Source organism: Micromys minutus, assembly GCF_963924665.1.
Source record: "Micromys minutus genome assembly, chromosome: 1".
In the NCBI taxonomy this organism is placed as follows: domain Eukaryota; kingdom Metazoa; phylum Chordata; class Mammalia; order Rodentia; family Muridae; genus Micromys; species Micromys minutus.
The window spans coordinates 223,864,029-223,880,238 of NC_137969.1; the positions used below are offsets into that span (position 1 = coordinate 223,864,029).

At 47.4% G+C, this 16,210-nt stretch overlaps 1 protein-coding gene across 1 annotated transcript in view; it reads left to right on the forward strand.

The window, feature by feature from the left end:
• Window positions 1-596: 596 nt before the first annotated feature.
• PLEKHH1 (pleckstrin homology, MyTH4 and FERM domain containing H1) overlaps window positions 597-16,210 on the forward strand; it is a gene marked incomplete at both ends in the record, with an annotated part of 35,977 nt that continues 20,363 nt past the window's right edge. The window contains 6 exons of the mRNA XM_080914300.1: window positions 597-719; window positions 9,164-9,226; window positions 10,175-10,324; window positions 13,367-13,450; window positions 15,218-15,299; window positions 15,396-16,150. Of these exons, the coding sequence (XP_080770426.1) occupies window positions 597-719; window positions 9,164-9,226; window positions 10,175-10,324; window positions 13,367-13,450; window positions 15,218-15,299; window positions 15,396-16,150 (1,257 nt within the window). The remainder of the gene's footprint in view (window positions 720-9,163; window positions 9,227-10,174; window positions 10,325-13,366; window positions 13,451-15,217; window positions 15,300-15,395; window positions 16,151-16,210) is intronic.

A 16,210-nucleotide genomic window follows, 5' to 3' on the forward strand; every position in this document is an offset into this window, starting at 1 on the left:
TGCTCTGTAAGCAAGAGTTATCTCTGGTTTGCTGTTGGTGTCCTGTAAGGAGGGAGTTGCTGTTTGTTTACATCTCCCCCAGGAGAGAGTTTGAGCAACAGTTGGAAAACTAGAAAGGGAACCAGAGAGGGAAGAGCAGTGCTGAGGAAGGCGGGGTGGGCAACAGCGCATGTAACAGGAAATCTAAGATGGTGCCTGTTGGCCCAGGTGGGCAGTGGAGTGGACAAAAGCAACTTCTATCTGAAAATACCACAATAAAACCTAACGCTTTGTATGTCAATTAAGGGGATTTAAGGCCTGCAACTCTTTATAAAGATCACTTACTAAATTAAAACAGACAACAATCACAAGAAACAGGGTTCTTCATAAGGTGCCTTAGGCTTTGTCCTAAAGCTGCTCCGCCACCTGGTCCTGTCTCTGGATGGCCTGGGACACAGTAGGCAGAGTTGGAGTCACCTCTCCTCCCCACCCTGTTTCCTTGCCCTTTGCTCTCCTTTTCTCCTTCCCTCCACTCCACCTCCTCTGACTGTCTTATCTTTCCATTCTCAGTGTGCTGGATCTTGGAGCTCCTGGGGGATTTGGAAGCTGGTTCCATGATGGCAGAAGTCAAGGTGGATGTGGCCAACATAGACTGGCAGAAGCGCTGCCTTTCCCTGGAGACACAGCTTTTTCGCTTCCGCCTTCAGGCCAGCAAGATAAGGGAGCTGTTGGCTGACAAGGTAAGTCTCTGGAGATCAGAGGAGGCAATTTTCTCACATCATCAGGGCAGGAGCAAACAGAACTCTCTCTCTTTCTTGCCCACTCACTCAATCACTCCCTTGATCACCAAGATTCTGCTACATTTTTCACGATACATGAAAACTCAAAAGCTGTCATCTGACATTTCTCCTGGCTCTGCCATGTCAGGTGTCACATGGGGACGAATGGGACAGTTGAGCTGGGTGGTGTAGCGCTTTAATCTCAGCACTCAGGGAGCAGACTCTCTGAGTTCAAGGCCACTCCCACCTTCTAAGGATTCAAGGCCAACCTGGGGTTACTTAGTGAGACTGTCAGAAATGATTAAAATTTAAAAACAATATGGTCTTCTTGGTTCTCTGTCACTTTGAGTCCGTGTGGGTTATCATCTTCAGCATTATTTCTCTGGATGTTACCACTGCTGTTAACACTTTGTCCTTATTTTGGGCTGGATGACCCTTTGGGAGAACAATGGGAATCCCTACCCTCCTGCCTGTTCCTTATTATCAGACGAGCCTCAGAAAGCACCTGATTTTCTGGGGACAGCAAACAAGCTTTGGAAAAAACTTACCCGGCTCTGTGAACTTCCACCTCTCGGGCCAGGGCATGATTATGCACCTGAGTTATTTTGAGACTTGTACCTGATAACTTATGTAAGAGTTCAGACACAAGTGAAGTAATGTGAACAGGTGTGTTATCTTTATAAGCTTAGGTAGGCTGGTCTGCAAAAATGAGATGTTGTCACATCTCCCTGGGAAGGTACATTCAAGTGGCTGACTCTCACAAGTACAACCTGTTTAGAGAGTGGAGACCTGCAGTTAAAATGTATTTGTGGGGGTAGCCAGCAGGTGAATGACTCAACTAACTGTTCTCTTGATGGTTCTGATTACAGTGTCAATGTGCTTAGCTAATCCTTTCTCGGTACAAAGGTAAAGCTCAGCTTACCCCTAATAAGTAAGGCCCAAGCCTTGATTAGTAAAGCTGAAGAGGATGGGACAAATGACCTGCTCCTTCTGGTGCTCCTGCAGCCTGGAGTTTGGAAAGCAAGTGGGTAGTGTCACTTTGGCATTCCCATGGCTTGCTTTCTTAGTTCAGACAGTACTGAGTTCCTGTAGGTGCCAATGGGTACTGCCACCTCAGGGAGAGGGTAGTGGGTCAAAGGATGGTATGGTCAGAACCCCTTTGTCTGAATCACCTGGCGGGTTGCTTGTTTAGGGTGTCTGTTCTTGGGTTGCTCAGTCCTTTTGTCCTTAGTCTTGGGAATGCTGTTAATGTCTGGTTAAATGGCTTCTGGAAAATGGTTTTGTCAGTATAAACTTTGAGGATCTTGCCTTAGGCTGTGGCCTTGGGGGAGGGAATAAGGGAAAGAAACTGGAAGGGGGCTCTGTTCAACCAACTGGGCAGAAACATATCTCAGGGGGAAAGACTTCTAAAATAAAAATATGGCAACAAAATAACCTCAGATAAAACAAGGTAGAGGACCTTGATTGGAGCCCATAGAAACTCTGAAGGGATGATGTAGATAAGCAATGCTTACCTTGGAGAAACAAGAGTCACTACAGGTCACACAGGAGTCCCCAGGAGTCAGAATTAGTAAAGATGAATGTAAACAATACAAAACAAAAAGTGCCGAGGGGGTAATCTGTAGTTAGTAGAAATTCACACATGCAAGAAACAGTTGAACTTCTAAAGATACAACTGTGGACAAGAGACTGTAAAATAATTCACTGAAAACTACTGATGTGCTGGAGAGAAGGCTCAGTGCTTAAGAGCACTTGATCTTCCAGAGGTCCTGAGTTCAATTCCCAGCAACCACATGGTGGGTCACAACCATCTGTAATGGGATCTGATGCCCTCTTCTGGTGTGTCTGAAGACAGCTACAGTGTACTCACATAAAATAAATAAATAAATCTTAAAACAACAACAACAACAACAACAAAAACTACTGATGATAGAATAAAGAAATTGAAAACTTGAGACAAGAACAACACTGTATCAAAAAGACAGGCTGACTTTAAAAGCCAGATAGACCTTTGAGAAAGCCTCCTCATTGAAATTAGTTTTTCAGTTGATAGATTAAATACAGGTTGGGCATCATAAGACAGGCTGTGTGTCTATTACTAGGGATAAAACCTAGTGCCTTGTGAATGCAGGTAGGTACTCTCCCAGAAGGTATGAACAGGCAGGAACACCAGAGGAAATCACCAAGAAAACAACAACAACAACACACACACACACACACACACACACACACACACCAGAGGAAATCACCAAGAAAATGACAACAACAACAACAACAACAACACACACACACACACACACACAGAAACAGCAAGATGTGAACGCAGGATGCTGAGAACCTGTATATTCCAAATCACACTCCCTGGCAGCCAGAAAGAAGAGCGTGGAGGAGGGATTATTTGAAAAGTTAATGCCTGCAAACATTCCAAACTCGAGAAGAGAGGTGAAGCCGAAGATTCAGAGAACACAGGATGAGAACAGGATTCAGAACTTAAACATCGTTGTCTTCTCTTTTTAGCTACTTAGCAGTGTGGCTGCTCTAAGAGCCAAACAGTGGCTAAGACCGGACACATGCTTGTGTCTGTCAAGTGTAAATTCCCAGACAGAAGCAGTCTAGCCCTGAGCTGGACGATGGTTCACCCTGGTGCTCCTGGTCTCACTCTCTCCTTCTAAGTGTATGATCCAGAGGTCGCCTGTATTCCTTCTGCCCAGATAAACTCAGCTGTTTCTCCCCCCCCCCCCCGCCTTCTCATTCTGTGGTGCTAAGGATAGACCTCATACATGCTACACAAGCACTCTGCCACCAAGTTACTGTCTCAGCAATCAGCTGTCTTGAGTCAAGAATAATAAAAGTGAGAATGAGTAAAAATAAGTTCTACACTAACTCATACCGCGAGGAAGTGGAATAAAGTCTCCTGGATACAGATGGTAAATAGGAGAGGAAGTATAGAAAAGGGGAATACACACCAGGTATGGTAGACAGTGCCTATAATCCCAGCTCTCAGGAGGAAGTCACCCCCTGATTGCCTTTCAGAAGCAAGGTCAGGTAGGGCTATATGCGATCTTGGCTCAAACAAACAAAAGGAGAGAGGACCTACCGAAGGGACAAAGAAGCAACGGAAGAAATAAATGTAAATCTATCAGTCTGCTGTAGTGCAGATGTTTGGAAGTAGGAGAGTCTAGTTAGGTGCTAGCATCTACCTGTGACCACAGCTCTCAGATTGATGTGGTATTCCAAAGCCACACTGAGGACATCAGCTAGGCCCCCAAACCTTTACTTTTACCTGTACTGTTTTGTCCAGTGTGTAAAAGGTAGTAGTAAAAATGCTGGGCATGAACTTTGGGGTGTTGGGAGTCAAGTCCGGGCTTTGTACATGGTAAGCAATGTGTTATTCCTCTGAGTTACACCCCCAGCTTTTGGGGGTTTTGTTGTTGTTTTGAGACCATCTCACAGAGACCAGGTTGGCTTTCAATTTCTAATTAGCCAAGGCTAACCTTGAACTTCTGCTTCTCCTGCACTTCCTAAGTATCTGGATGGTGGGCGTGCACTCCCACACCTGGCTTGAGCCCCTTTTTCAGAAGAACAGTTGAGACCCAGGTCTCAGCGAAGGTCTTAACTCAGGGATCTCTGCCCATGGCAGTACTGGGTGTAGGAGGGTGCCTGCTACTCTGCCGCTGCTGTGGGTTTGTATTTCACAGTGCTGCCATGTGCCATAAGTTGCTTTGGACATGAGGAGTTGAATACCAGATTGGTGCCAAGTGCTTTTCATCAGATAGCTGAAGCCAAGTCCCAGGGAGCGTATGAGTCCTAACTGCAGCTGGTGAAAGTGGATCCTTGACAGCTGTGTAAACCTGGCACCTCCTTGGCTGGCACATCGTGAGAGACCCACACACTAAGAGGAGAGCTGAGGGCATGGTCTTAGGGATGCGTCCGAGAGGAGGAACGGAACCCAAACTCAGAGTGGCCTGCCCCTAGAGCCCGTGTTCACAGCTCCAAGCGTGCCTCAGAAAGGAGGGGTGGGGAAGCAGCGGCCTCCGGCCTCCTCCGTGAGAGAATTTAGACTTAAGGGTGACAAGCCAGCTTGATTACGCCTGCCCTGCAAGCACTCCAGCAGCAGTGCGGAAAATCTGTCTTCACAGAAACAAAAGTAAAACTTCTCTTCATTCAAGGCCAGTACTGGAAGTTGCTGAAGATACGCAGCCGGCCATGACGCTGCTTTTCTCCTGTGCAGGCCGCCTTGAATCTCAGCACTCAGGAAGCCGAGGCAGGAGGATCATGAGTTTGAGGACAGCATGGACTTACATAAATAGAGTCTGTCTCATGAACCAGAATAAAAGCTCTTTTAAAATGTATTTTACTTTATATTTCTGTGTGTGTTTTGCCCACATGTATGTATGTGCCTGCAGAGGTTAGAAGAGGACCTCTATTGCCTGGAACTTGAGTTACAGACAGTTGTGAGCCACCATGTGGGAGCCGAGAATCAAACCCAGGTCTTCTGCAAGAGCAGCCAATGCTGAGCCATATCTCTGGCCCCTCAAAAGTTCCTTTTCTAAAAGGCTAGAGAAATGGTTCCAGGGTTAAGAGTACTTGCGGCTCTTGCAGAGGACCTGAGTTCAGTCCGGCAGACATATCTGGCAGCCTGTAACTGCAGATCCAGGAGATCTGACACCCTCTCCAGGTTCACAGGCACCAATCACACATGTGTGCACACACGTATTTATCCACTCACACATTTATATAAACACTAAAGCTTTCAGTAAAGGGGAAAACCAGGAGTTCTGTATGTTTAAAACCATTCAGTGTTTAGAAGCTAGTTTTAGGACCTCTTCCTCCCCACATAAGGGGCATAGCAGTGAAAGAAAAGTTCTGTGGAGCCCCAAGTGTCCTGAAAAGTTAATCACAGGGAGGGTTTGCAACAGAGGACTCAGCGGCTGTGGGGCAGAGCTGCTTGCCAGTGGCTGACAGGAAGCGACTAGCTCTGGATGGCCTTACAGGGTTTCTCTGGTGTAGACCAGGCTGGCCTCGAACTCAGAGATATGCCTGCTTCTGCCTCCTTAGTGCTGGGATTAAAGGCATTCCCACCACCACAGACTGACTAAGACAAACTTTTCCATATGACAAAATTAGAAAATGGGAGACAGTCATTGTGGATGGTCATAAAAGTGAATTATTTCCCAAGGAAAGCCTATGGCTTCTGAGCCACAGAACAGATGTTAGAACTACAGTCTAACCATCTGGGAAACTTGTATTCTTAGAATACTCCAAGTCTTTACATTAATTAGGTTCTTTCAGGAGGACAAAACCCTCAACACTGGTTAGCCAAAGCAAACAGGAACTCTGTTAGAAGGACCAGGGCAGCAGTAAGCTCTTCACTTTTGTCCAACAGCCATGACATGGTGAGGCTTATACTTCTGTGCAGCTCACTGGCCTCTCAGTCTTGCTTCCAGGTTTCAAAATTTCAAAAAATTTAGCCTGTGCAGAGCTGAAGGGAGAACAGTTTAATATTGAGTTGGTCAGTACCACTATCATTCAGTCCTCCCACCTGGAAGATCTTTACAGGTGGGACAGCCACATCTATCCCTGTGGTACTGTCCCGTGTGTAGTGTTGTCCCGTGTGCAGTACTGTCCTATGTGTAGTGTTGTCCCGTGTGTAGTACTGTCCCGTGTGTAGTGTTGTCCTGTGTGTAGTCCTGTCCCCATGTGCAGTACTGTCCCATGTGTAGTAATGTCCCATGTGTAGTACTGTCCTGTGTGTAGTGTTGTCCCGTGTGTAGTACTGTCCCATGTGTAGTGTTATCCCGTGTGTAGTATTGTCCTGTGTGTAATACTGTCCCGTGTGTAGTGTTTTCCTGTGTGTAGTACTGTCCTGTGTGTAGTGTTGTCCTATGTGTAGTGTTGTCCCATGTGTAGTGTTGTCCCGTGTGTAGTACTGTCCCGTGTGTAGTGTTGTCCCGTGTGTAGTGTTTTCCTGTGTGTAGTACTGTCCTGTGTGTAGTGTTGTCCTGTGTGTAGTGTTGTCCCATGTGTAGTGTTGTCCCGTGTGTAGTACTGTCCCGTGTGTAGTAATGTCCCGTGTGTAGTGTTGTCCTGTGTGTAGTACTGTCCCGTGTGTAGTGTTGTCCTGTGCAGTGTGAAACTGGCTGAAGGTCAGGGAGCCCTGGGCTGGCCTAGGACCATGTGGTTTGACCTAAATGATACTGGGATCTGTCAGAAGCGGCCCTCTCTCCTAGCTTGAGCTGAGTAATTCGTTCATGGTGACTGGATTCAGTAGAAGGTAAAGGGAGGAAGTGCACTTGCCCTTGGTCCTTCTCACCAGTTGGGAGACCAGTGGGTATAACTTCGAGTTTTACCTGGACCTTTGGAGGAGCATCCTCCAGCTGCTCCCCAGATGCAGTGGCTACTTAAAGTAGCCATGTCTTCTTGATCCAAGGGAATGCAGCCTGGGAAAAGAGACTCTCAAACATGACCTACAGCTCTGCTGTCCCTTCCCCTAGCCCAGGCCAGCACAGCTTCTCTTCCTCCCTTCTCAATGTTGCTCTATGGCTGAGATATGCCTGTAAAAAGACAGGGAATTGCTTACTGTGTCATGCCAAGGGAGACAAGGTTAAATTTCTGGAGAAGTCAAGTCCTCAGTGAACAGCGGGGTGAGGACGGAGTTTGGAAAGCAAAGGGCTCTGAGTCTGTCCAGCCACACAGAGAAGGGTGAGGCGTGTCTCTCATGAATGAACATGTGCTGCCCTGGGGCACGAGGGAGAGGAAGCAGCTGGCACTGTCTCAGGGAGGCACAGGACCTTTGACACAGAGCCGTGGGAATTAATGGCAAGTGGTTCATGTAGCACACAGAGGGTTGCCAGCCGAGGGAGAACCCAGGCTCCACGCTAAGCCGTGAGCTTGTGGGAGCTACAAAGGGACAACGTCCTCTAGGCCACGACCTGTTTCTTAGGCTGAAGCTTAGAGCTTGTCCCTGAAGAGCCTCCTCATAAGATTCCAGCACTCAGGAGGCAGAGGCAGCCGATCTCTGAGTAAGTCCCATGTAAGCACATGCCAGGCGAGTGGTTTACCACTGCTATACCTCCAACCAGCAAAGTAGGTGGGGAAGTAGGTAGGGAGATGGTCTTGTTTCTTAAATTACACAGCGTGTTTGTGTGGAGATCACAGGACAACGTTGTGGAGCCAACTCCCTCCTTCTCCCTTTATATGGGTTCAAAGATGAGCTCAGGTCACCCGGCTTGTGCAGAAAAGCATCCTCCATCTGCTGAGCCATCTGGATGGCCCAGTACATATTTTGTTGTTTGTTTGTGTTGATCCACTTATCTATTTATTTACTTATTAAGACATGATCTTCTGCTGCCCAAGCTGTTAAGAATTTTGTACGTACCAGTCCTGGATTTTTTTTATCTTTCTGTCCAACCTCTCAGGGTTGTTATTGCAAGAGTATACTGCTATGCCCTATGCAAGATAGAATTTTAAAAATACATTTTGTGTGTGTGTGTGTGTGTGTGTGTGTGTGTGTGTGTGTGTGTGTGTGGTCAGAATACAAGTTTCAGGATTTGTCTCTTGGCCTTCTCCTTTCTACCTGTGCACTAGCTGGCTCATTCCTGGCCAGTTCTGTCTCTGCCTCCCATTGGACCCATCTCATGGTAGAAGTGCTGGGATTACAGATTTGAACCATCACCTCTGTTTCCAGAGATATAATCAGATTGTCAGGAAGTGCTCACCCAGCAAATGCTTTTACCTACTTAGCCAGACATTCTTTTCATTTAGGCGTTGGTGAATCTTCACGCCCCTGTTTCCTTTGATCCCCGGCACATACACAGACATACAAATGCTTGAGTATCTCGTTTGTTCGTTTGCTTCCTACACCCATTCTCCCGTGATCTTACTGTGTAGCTCTTGGAACTTGATGTATAGACCCGGCTGTCCATGAACTTACAAAATGCCCCTGCCTCTGCCTCCCAAGTGCTGGGACTAAAGGTGTTCACTACCAAGTCTGGTCTTTTTCTAGTTCTTTAAAAATCGTGAAGTTAATTTTCAGAGGATACTCGTGAATACCACTCCCCCAACTGGTCAGATACTTGGGGTGGAGGGAACATTCCCTTACACTGGCAGAAAATGGGCAAGCATGGAAGCATGGTCTATGCTGGCACACAGGCAGACAGCAGCATGGCCTATCCATCACCCAGTGCAGAGAAAAGAGGAGACCAAGGCAGGGTTGGGGCAGCCGCGCTCAGGAAAAATGACGGTTCTACTTCATCTGCTGAGAACTGCCATGAAAAATCTCTAGTCTGATCTCCTGGAGCCATTTACACAGGCACTTGATGTCTGCACTTGAGTGCCCTGACACCACTTTCATTACCAGGACCAATATCACCAATATCTCTCCTCCCCCCTCTCCGCCTCAACAGATGCAGGAGCTGGAGCAGAGGCTGCTGGAGGCTGAGCAGAGAGCTGAAAATGCAGAAACACAGGTAACTGTGTGGAGGTTGGTGGGAGAGTGCTGCGGGAAATGATCTTCCTTTCCCACGGTCACAGGGACTCACACTTAAGAACCTACAGTCATCGGTGAGCTCAGACACATCAAGGTACTAGGAGCTTTCTGTGCTAATGAAGGAGACTCAGTGTAGTGAGTGGGTATATTAGTCCAAAGTGACTTCGCTGTGCTGAGGGACAGATTGAAACTGCAGTCTGTTTACCATGTCTGGGACACACCCGTGGGGATTATCTCGGAGCCAGCTTCCCGTCATTCAGGAATCCAGGTCAAAAGAAGTTCCATTGTCTTTTTAGCTGCTTACATAGGCATGTATAACCTATGGGAGGTCTGCATGCACCCTAGAACAGCACAACACATGTGTAGGTGACGCTGTCACATTACAATGTCAGTGTATAGACACTTCTGCCTGGAACACACAGCCTTCTTGGTTGCCATTGGAGAGAATTTACTAGGTACCCATGTACCAGATTTTTAAATACTTCAGACCAATATGGCTAGTTCAAGGTCATGCAGGGTTACAGAACAGGACCCTGTCTCAAAACTACAAAACTAAATACTTCAGCCCCGAAGTGTGTATTGTTTCTACTTACAGCCCTTTGGTTAGATGCATGGCATGGCCATGTCTAACTCTAAGAGGGTTAGGAAATATGAGGAAGCACATGGATGCCCTGTGAGTAGCAAGTATCTCTGCCCCAGTGGGGCAGGAGCAGATGCCACCCTGAAGCCCCTGATTATAGCTGGTCTTTTCTGAGTAGCCAATGTGAGTTCTCAGTTGTCAGTTTCTTCTTTGGCTCAGATTAAGGTCTCACTGGTCATTTCATTAATTGGCTCAGATTATCCGGAAGTATCATATTGTATTAGCTGGCCATTACGCAAAGTTCATGAGTGATCCAAGACCTTATGAGCACTTGTCGGTACTTTTCAGGTGGGTGTGATGGAAGAGAAGATAAAACTGTCCAATCTGAAGAATGTGGATTCCAAAGGTAGCTTGCACCAAAAGTACCAAGAATTGCTGAAAGCCATGCAAGGCAAAGATGAGCTCATCAGCCAGCTGCAGGCACAGCTGGAGAAGCAGGTAGGGGCTAATGTGAGGCAGAGCCTGCATCCCCTCTTAGCATCTGCATCAGTTGGCCTCCGTGTCTCTAGGACCTGTGCTTGAGCCCCGGAGTGATGGGGAAGTTATTCTTTCATGAGACCCTTCTTTTACATGGCAATCATTATCGTCTTCTTCATCTGTTCATTAGAAGCTAGGGGAATATAGAGGAAGTCTATCCCTAGGGGAATGTCACCTCTGCTGCTTGCTGCTCTCTAGGGAAACTGCTTGACTCACACCTTTATACGACGGAGGTTATGAAACCTCTGAGGTTTGGGGAATAATTACCCTTAGGTATCTGTGCACAGTATCAGACACGTGGTTAGGACTTAGTAAGGAGATCTTTTCCTTCTCTGTGGTGGCCTTGTGCCAGGCCATCATGTGCTACTTGATATGTGACTGAAATGGCATAGGACTGGATTGTCCACAGATGGTTGGCCAAAGTTTCTCAATGAACCTGGACAGGCAGAGGACAGAGTTGCCACTGAAAATGGAGACTTTTCATGAGTATACGGAAGCCTGACAGACCACTGTCCAGTATTGAAGCAAGTTGGCAGTCTTGCTCCTAGGGTCTTCCAGAAGCCCTCTGGCCCTTTCTTCTGCTACTTCCTGTGCCCAGACTTCTCCCCTCCATGGTCTTATAAGCACCATTATGGTCTTATAAGCACTCCTTATCTTCCTGCCTCTACCTTCCAAGTTCTGGGATTATGGACATGTGCCACCATGTCTTTTCCATCTCAGTTCTAGCTCCTTCCCCATAACAAGCCCAAGGATAGAGTCAAGAGGCTTTGACTCATCTGCATGTGTATTTGCTATAAAGCTTCCAGCAGATTCAAGGAGTTCCTTCCAGTCATTATGGTAAACGGAAACTGTCAGCACCCACTGAACATTCCCTTGATGGATGTGTCTTTTATGCACCGATTCTGGAGATGGTTTTTCCTTTGACTGGCTCAGAGTTGGAAGAAGTGGCAGCATTCGGATGGTTGGTGGGGCAGAATGACTTGCTCCCAGGTTAGGATAAAAATGTTTGCAATTATAATCAGTAGGGAAAGATCAGACTGTACCTAGTGGCCGTTAGAGAACAGAAGTCGGCCAGCCTTTCAAGTCATACAGTCAGCGCCTGCCACTGCCCAGTTCTGCTGTTAGAGTGCGAAATAAAAACCGATGATCTGTAAATGAGTGGGCATGGCTTTGTTCCAATAAATCTATCTATAAAACTATGTGGGAGACAAACAGGTGGAAGACTTGCATTTGGCCTCAGGGATACTGTTTACCAGCCTTGAACTAGGTGGCCTTAAAGGTCCTTCCAGGTCTGAATTACTGATCTGAGGTCTTCCATTCCCAGCTCCTTTCCATACATAGCCTTCTGGTTTGGAGTTTGTGTCTGTCATCTGGGTGTCAGGCAGTTTCCACTCAGAGCTTAACAAGAGTCCTCTCTGCTGGTTCTGAACAACTCAGGGCCCATCACTTGCTCCGTTAGGTCTGGAAGTCATTCTCATGAGCTGGCTAATACCTGTGGTGTGAGCACTGAACTCTGTGCTCTTATTTCAACTCAGAGGGGGCCCAACAAGAGGTGCATGTCTCATCTTTCATTTTAGAGGTGTAGATTCAAGCCCAGAGAGATAGGCTTAGTGCCTCGTACTTTACAGCAGGGAGTTTCGTGTAGAAGCAAACCTCCTATTTCAGTCTAGGCATCTGTGTAAGCTGTCCCAGCACTGGTACTCAGACTCACACTCTCTCACGGTGGTGTATGGTGCATGACTCTTCTCCCACTGAGCTCAGTTCTCACTGTGATGTGGGGGCTGTCCCGGAACTAGACTCAGGCTGGCCTCAAACCCAGAAATCTGACAGCCTGCCTCCCTAGCGCTGGAACGAAAGACCTGGCTACACAAACACCTTTTCAACCATTGATTATTTTGAGAAAAACTGCTTCTGTGCTCATTTAGTTCGTTTTTAAAACTGTAAGCATAACATATGCTATAGTTAAAAAAAAAAACCACTCCCCCCTACACACACACAACACCCAGCAGGGTCTAAAACACTTAAGTGGACTTTACCCTCTCTCCCCAGCGTTCATTTCCCTCTTCTCTTGTCTCTGTGTATCAGACTCATTTTGTGGTTGTGCCTTGTTTACTTAAGTAACTCTCGTTGCTGGGCACTCAGGCTAGCTCAGGTTTTGGATTCCTGTGTTGTGTTGCTTTTCAAATAGTATTTCAACGAGGGCTTCCTGTGTAGCGGCTGTTAGGCCAAGGGTATGTAAGTATGTATGAAACACTGGCAGGTATGGTCTGTCTCCACAAAGATCTTGCAAGTTTGTGTGAGAGTTGTCCCAGTAGTCTACACACCGGGGGTAATATCAAATTAGTCTGAGAGGAAAATGACGTCCTCTGTATCTCCATGTTTAAAATCATGATTGAGCTTGGCAGTCTTTCATGGGTTCTTTCTTTGTTGACTTTCTATCCATATCCTTTGCGTGTTTACTTGATTGTTCATGGTAAATACTCCTATGTGTGTTGTTTCTGTTACAAATCCTTCTTAGCCAGGTCTTTTGTTTTGTTTGGAAAACAGGTCTATTTGCCCAGGCTGGTCTTGAACCTGTGTTTAACTGATCTTCTCACCTCGGCCTGTGTAAAGAGGAGTGCACACTGCCCGTCACCATGGCCACCTTCCTCGTGTGTTTCAGTTTCTTCAGCTGCCTTTCTCTTGTCACACAGTAATTTACAGTGATGATACATGGTGACAGTGATTTATTACTAATTTTCTCTTCCACGGGTTTTTAGAATTTGTATTATGCTTCCCATTTTAACTTTTGTTTAAATCAGGATTTTGTTGTGTAGTTCAGTCTGATCTTGGGATCCACCTGCCTCAGCCCCTGGGTACGGAGACTGTAAGTGTGTGGGTATCATGCCCAGGAAGAATGTTTCTGAAGAGAATGGGATTCATTTTCTCTGCTGCGGCGCCTCGTCCATTCGCTCTGCTTCCCTCCTCCCTTGCTGTGATTAACTAAAGGCTGTCTCTTTGCAGAAGCAGACAAGAGCTGAAGAGGCCAAAATTGTTCAAGAAAAAGCTGCAAAGATCAAGGAATGGGTGACAGTGAAGTTAGCAGAAGTGAGTTAAAACCTCCGCCTGAGGGGCCTGCCTCAGCCTGGTCTTCATTCTGTTAGCCAGGGTCCTGCAGGGCTGAGATTCAGACACACCCAGCTCCACTTTCCCCTTTTCCACTCTCTTCCTACTCCTCTCCCTTTGCCTTTTGTGTGTGTCAGCCTTCCTGCAGCCGTCTAGCCTACTCCTAGGTCTGAGGTTGGAAAAAGGGATTAGTAGCTGGAAGTTTGAGAATCCTCTCAGCTTCTTTTCCGTGAGCACACTCACAAAGCCATTTCTTCTTTCTCCTTTTTCTTTTTCAGAAGCGTTGTAAAGTGTGGGCTGGAGAGATGCTCAGTGGTTAAGAGCAGGCACTGCTCTTGCAGACAGAGGGCCTGAGTTCGGTTCCCTGTACCTAAATTAAGCAGCTAACAACTGCTTGTACCTCCAACCCCAGAGGCTCACACACATGCGCACACACACAAACTAAATCTTTTTTTAAAACAGAATTTTGGTCAGTGTTGATGTGGTGACATACACTTTTAATCCCAGCACTTGGGAGGCAGAAATCTGTGAGTTTAAGACCAGCCTGGGCTATACAGTGAAACCCTGACTCAAAAAAAAAAAAAAAAAAAAAAGTGGTAAAGTATACATAAACTTTGCCATTTTAACTGTTCACTAAGTATCCAATGCAGAGGTGCTAAGCATACGCGCGCGCGCGCACACACACACACACACAATAGCATATTTCATGTCCATCATCATCTGTTCCCAAATTTCTTCCACCCCAGACAAACTGTTTGCACCAAGCACCTCTGCACCTCTGGTTCTCTCCTCTCAGCCTCCTTTCCTCTCTCCATGGATTCTGTAGCTCATCACTGGCTACAGCCGGGTTTGGGAGGCCAGGACTAGAAACTAGCAAGCAAACAGGGCTCTTTTTAAACAGACTGGCCCCCTGCTCAGAATAAATACCTCCCATCCCTACTATCTGGCCCTTGCTGCAAAGTGTTCATGAAAAGTGTGTTGGGTTTAATTTAATAGAAAATACCGTCACCTCAGAGACAGAACTCACAAATGCCATAGTGAGAGAAACAAAATAGATTTGAGAAGTCCACATCCATGTAAGTACACTTACCCAAAAAGTGAGCATGGGTCCAGCTAAACTGGTGTGTAGGAGCATATAAATCCAGGAAGCAGGAGAATCTGGGAAGCTAAGAACCGGCTCCTTCTGTGGGGAGGGCAAAGTGTGCGTGTGAAAGGGCAAGGCTGGACGTGTCAGGTGCTGACAGCTGCCGTCAGGAGTAACAGCTTCAGGACCATTTCAGCAGCTCACTGAAGTGAGATGTAGTTTTCTGTTTGTGTTATATCTCACAATTTTAAAAAGAGGAAAGAAAGAAAATTACCAGTTCCAGGACAGCACAGGCTACACAGACTCAAAACACACACACATACACACACACAGAGTGAGAGAAAGAGACAGAGAGAATGTGTGTGCAGGGGCTATGAAATGATACCATGTACTGTATTTCAAAGATTTGGACTTTTAGGCTTTTTTGGCTTATGTATATGAACAAGCAGGGATCGGGCATTCTGTTTCCATACTGCTAGGTATTAAACCCAGGCCTGCAGCTCTGGGCATGTGCTCTGCTGAGTGACACAGTCCTCTCAACCTTCTCCTTCTCCTCCTCCTCCTCCTCCTCCTCCTCCTCCTCCTCCTCCTCCTTCTCCCCCCCCTCCTCCTCTTCCTCCTCCCCCTCCCCCTCCTCCTCCTCCTCCTCCTTCTTCTCCTCCCAGCTTGAAATGGAGAACCAGCACCTAAAGACCTGTAATCAGCAGCTAGTGGAGCAGGTGGCAGCCCTTCAGGATGCTCTTGAGGGTAAGTAGGCCAGCCAGGTGTTTGTATGCACCCCAAGATGTGGGGCAGAACAAAAGACGTTCTTAATGGATGTGCCTGGCTTTGCCTCATCCACAGATCTTCGTATGACACCTTCCGAGGAGCTTCTAGCCGTTCCGGAGGGAACCCCAGAGGTGGATCCTGTCCCTTCAGGGCCCGGCGCCCAGCCTGTGGAGCAAGACAGTAATCGCCATGCCCAAAGTTTGAAGGTGGCTGTGCCTACACCTTCACTGGGTACCCTGCAGAGCAAGGACTCTCTGTCAGAAGCCAGAAGTCTCGAGGATTTGAGTTCCAGCGTGGTCTATCCTGGGGAAACGGCAGAGGCCAAGACCCTTAAATCTCATCTTCAGAGAGAGGGCTCTCCCAGTCAGCTGTTCATGAAGCCTGGCAGCCCCAAACATGGGCCAGCCTCTTACAGGGATGGTCTGGTCACTGCTCAGGGAGGAACATTTCCTGGGACCAAGATCTCTGCCAGGGAAGGTGGCCCTGGTAGTAGCCTGACCCTGCCAAAGGTGCGGGCTCCCAGCATCCCCCGGGACAGCTTCCAAGTAGCCAAAAGGCACCATAGTCAGCCCCAGGTGGGCCCTGGGCATTTTGACCATGTGGTAAGCATTGAGATCGGAACCCTGTCAGCCCTCCACTCACCTGGCTTCTCCAAGTCTGAAGCCAGAGCTAAAGCCCGGGAAGAAGCAGAGAAGATGGAGATGGAGGAGCTGCCTCCAACGGGGAAGCAAGAAGAAAGAGAGAGCCTCATGTCCCGCAGAGGTGAACTGGAGGAAGTAGAACTGGAGAACAAGCCACCTACACCCCCACTGCACCGGTTTCCATCCTGGGTAAGTGACTTCATCGGGGTTGGGCAGAGGGGCCAACCGTAGGCATGGTTTTTACTGAGA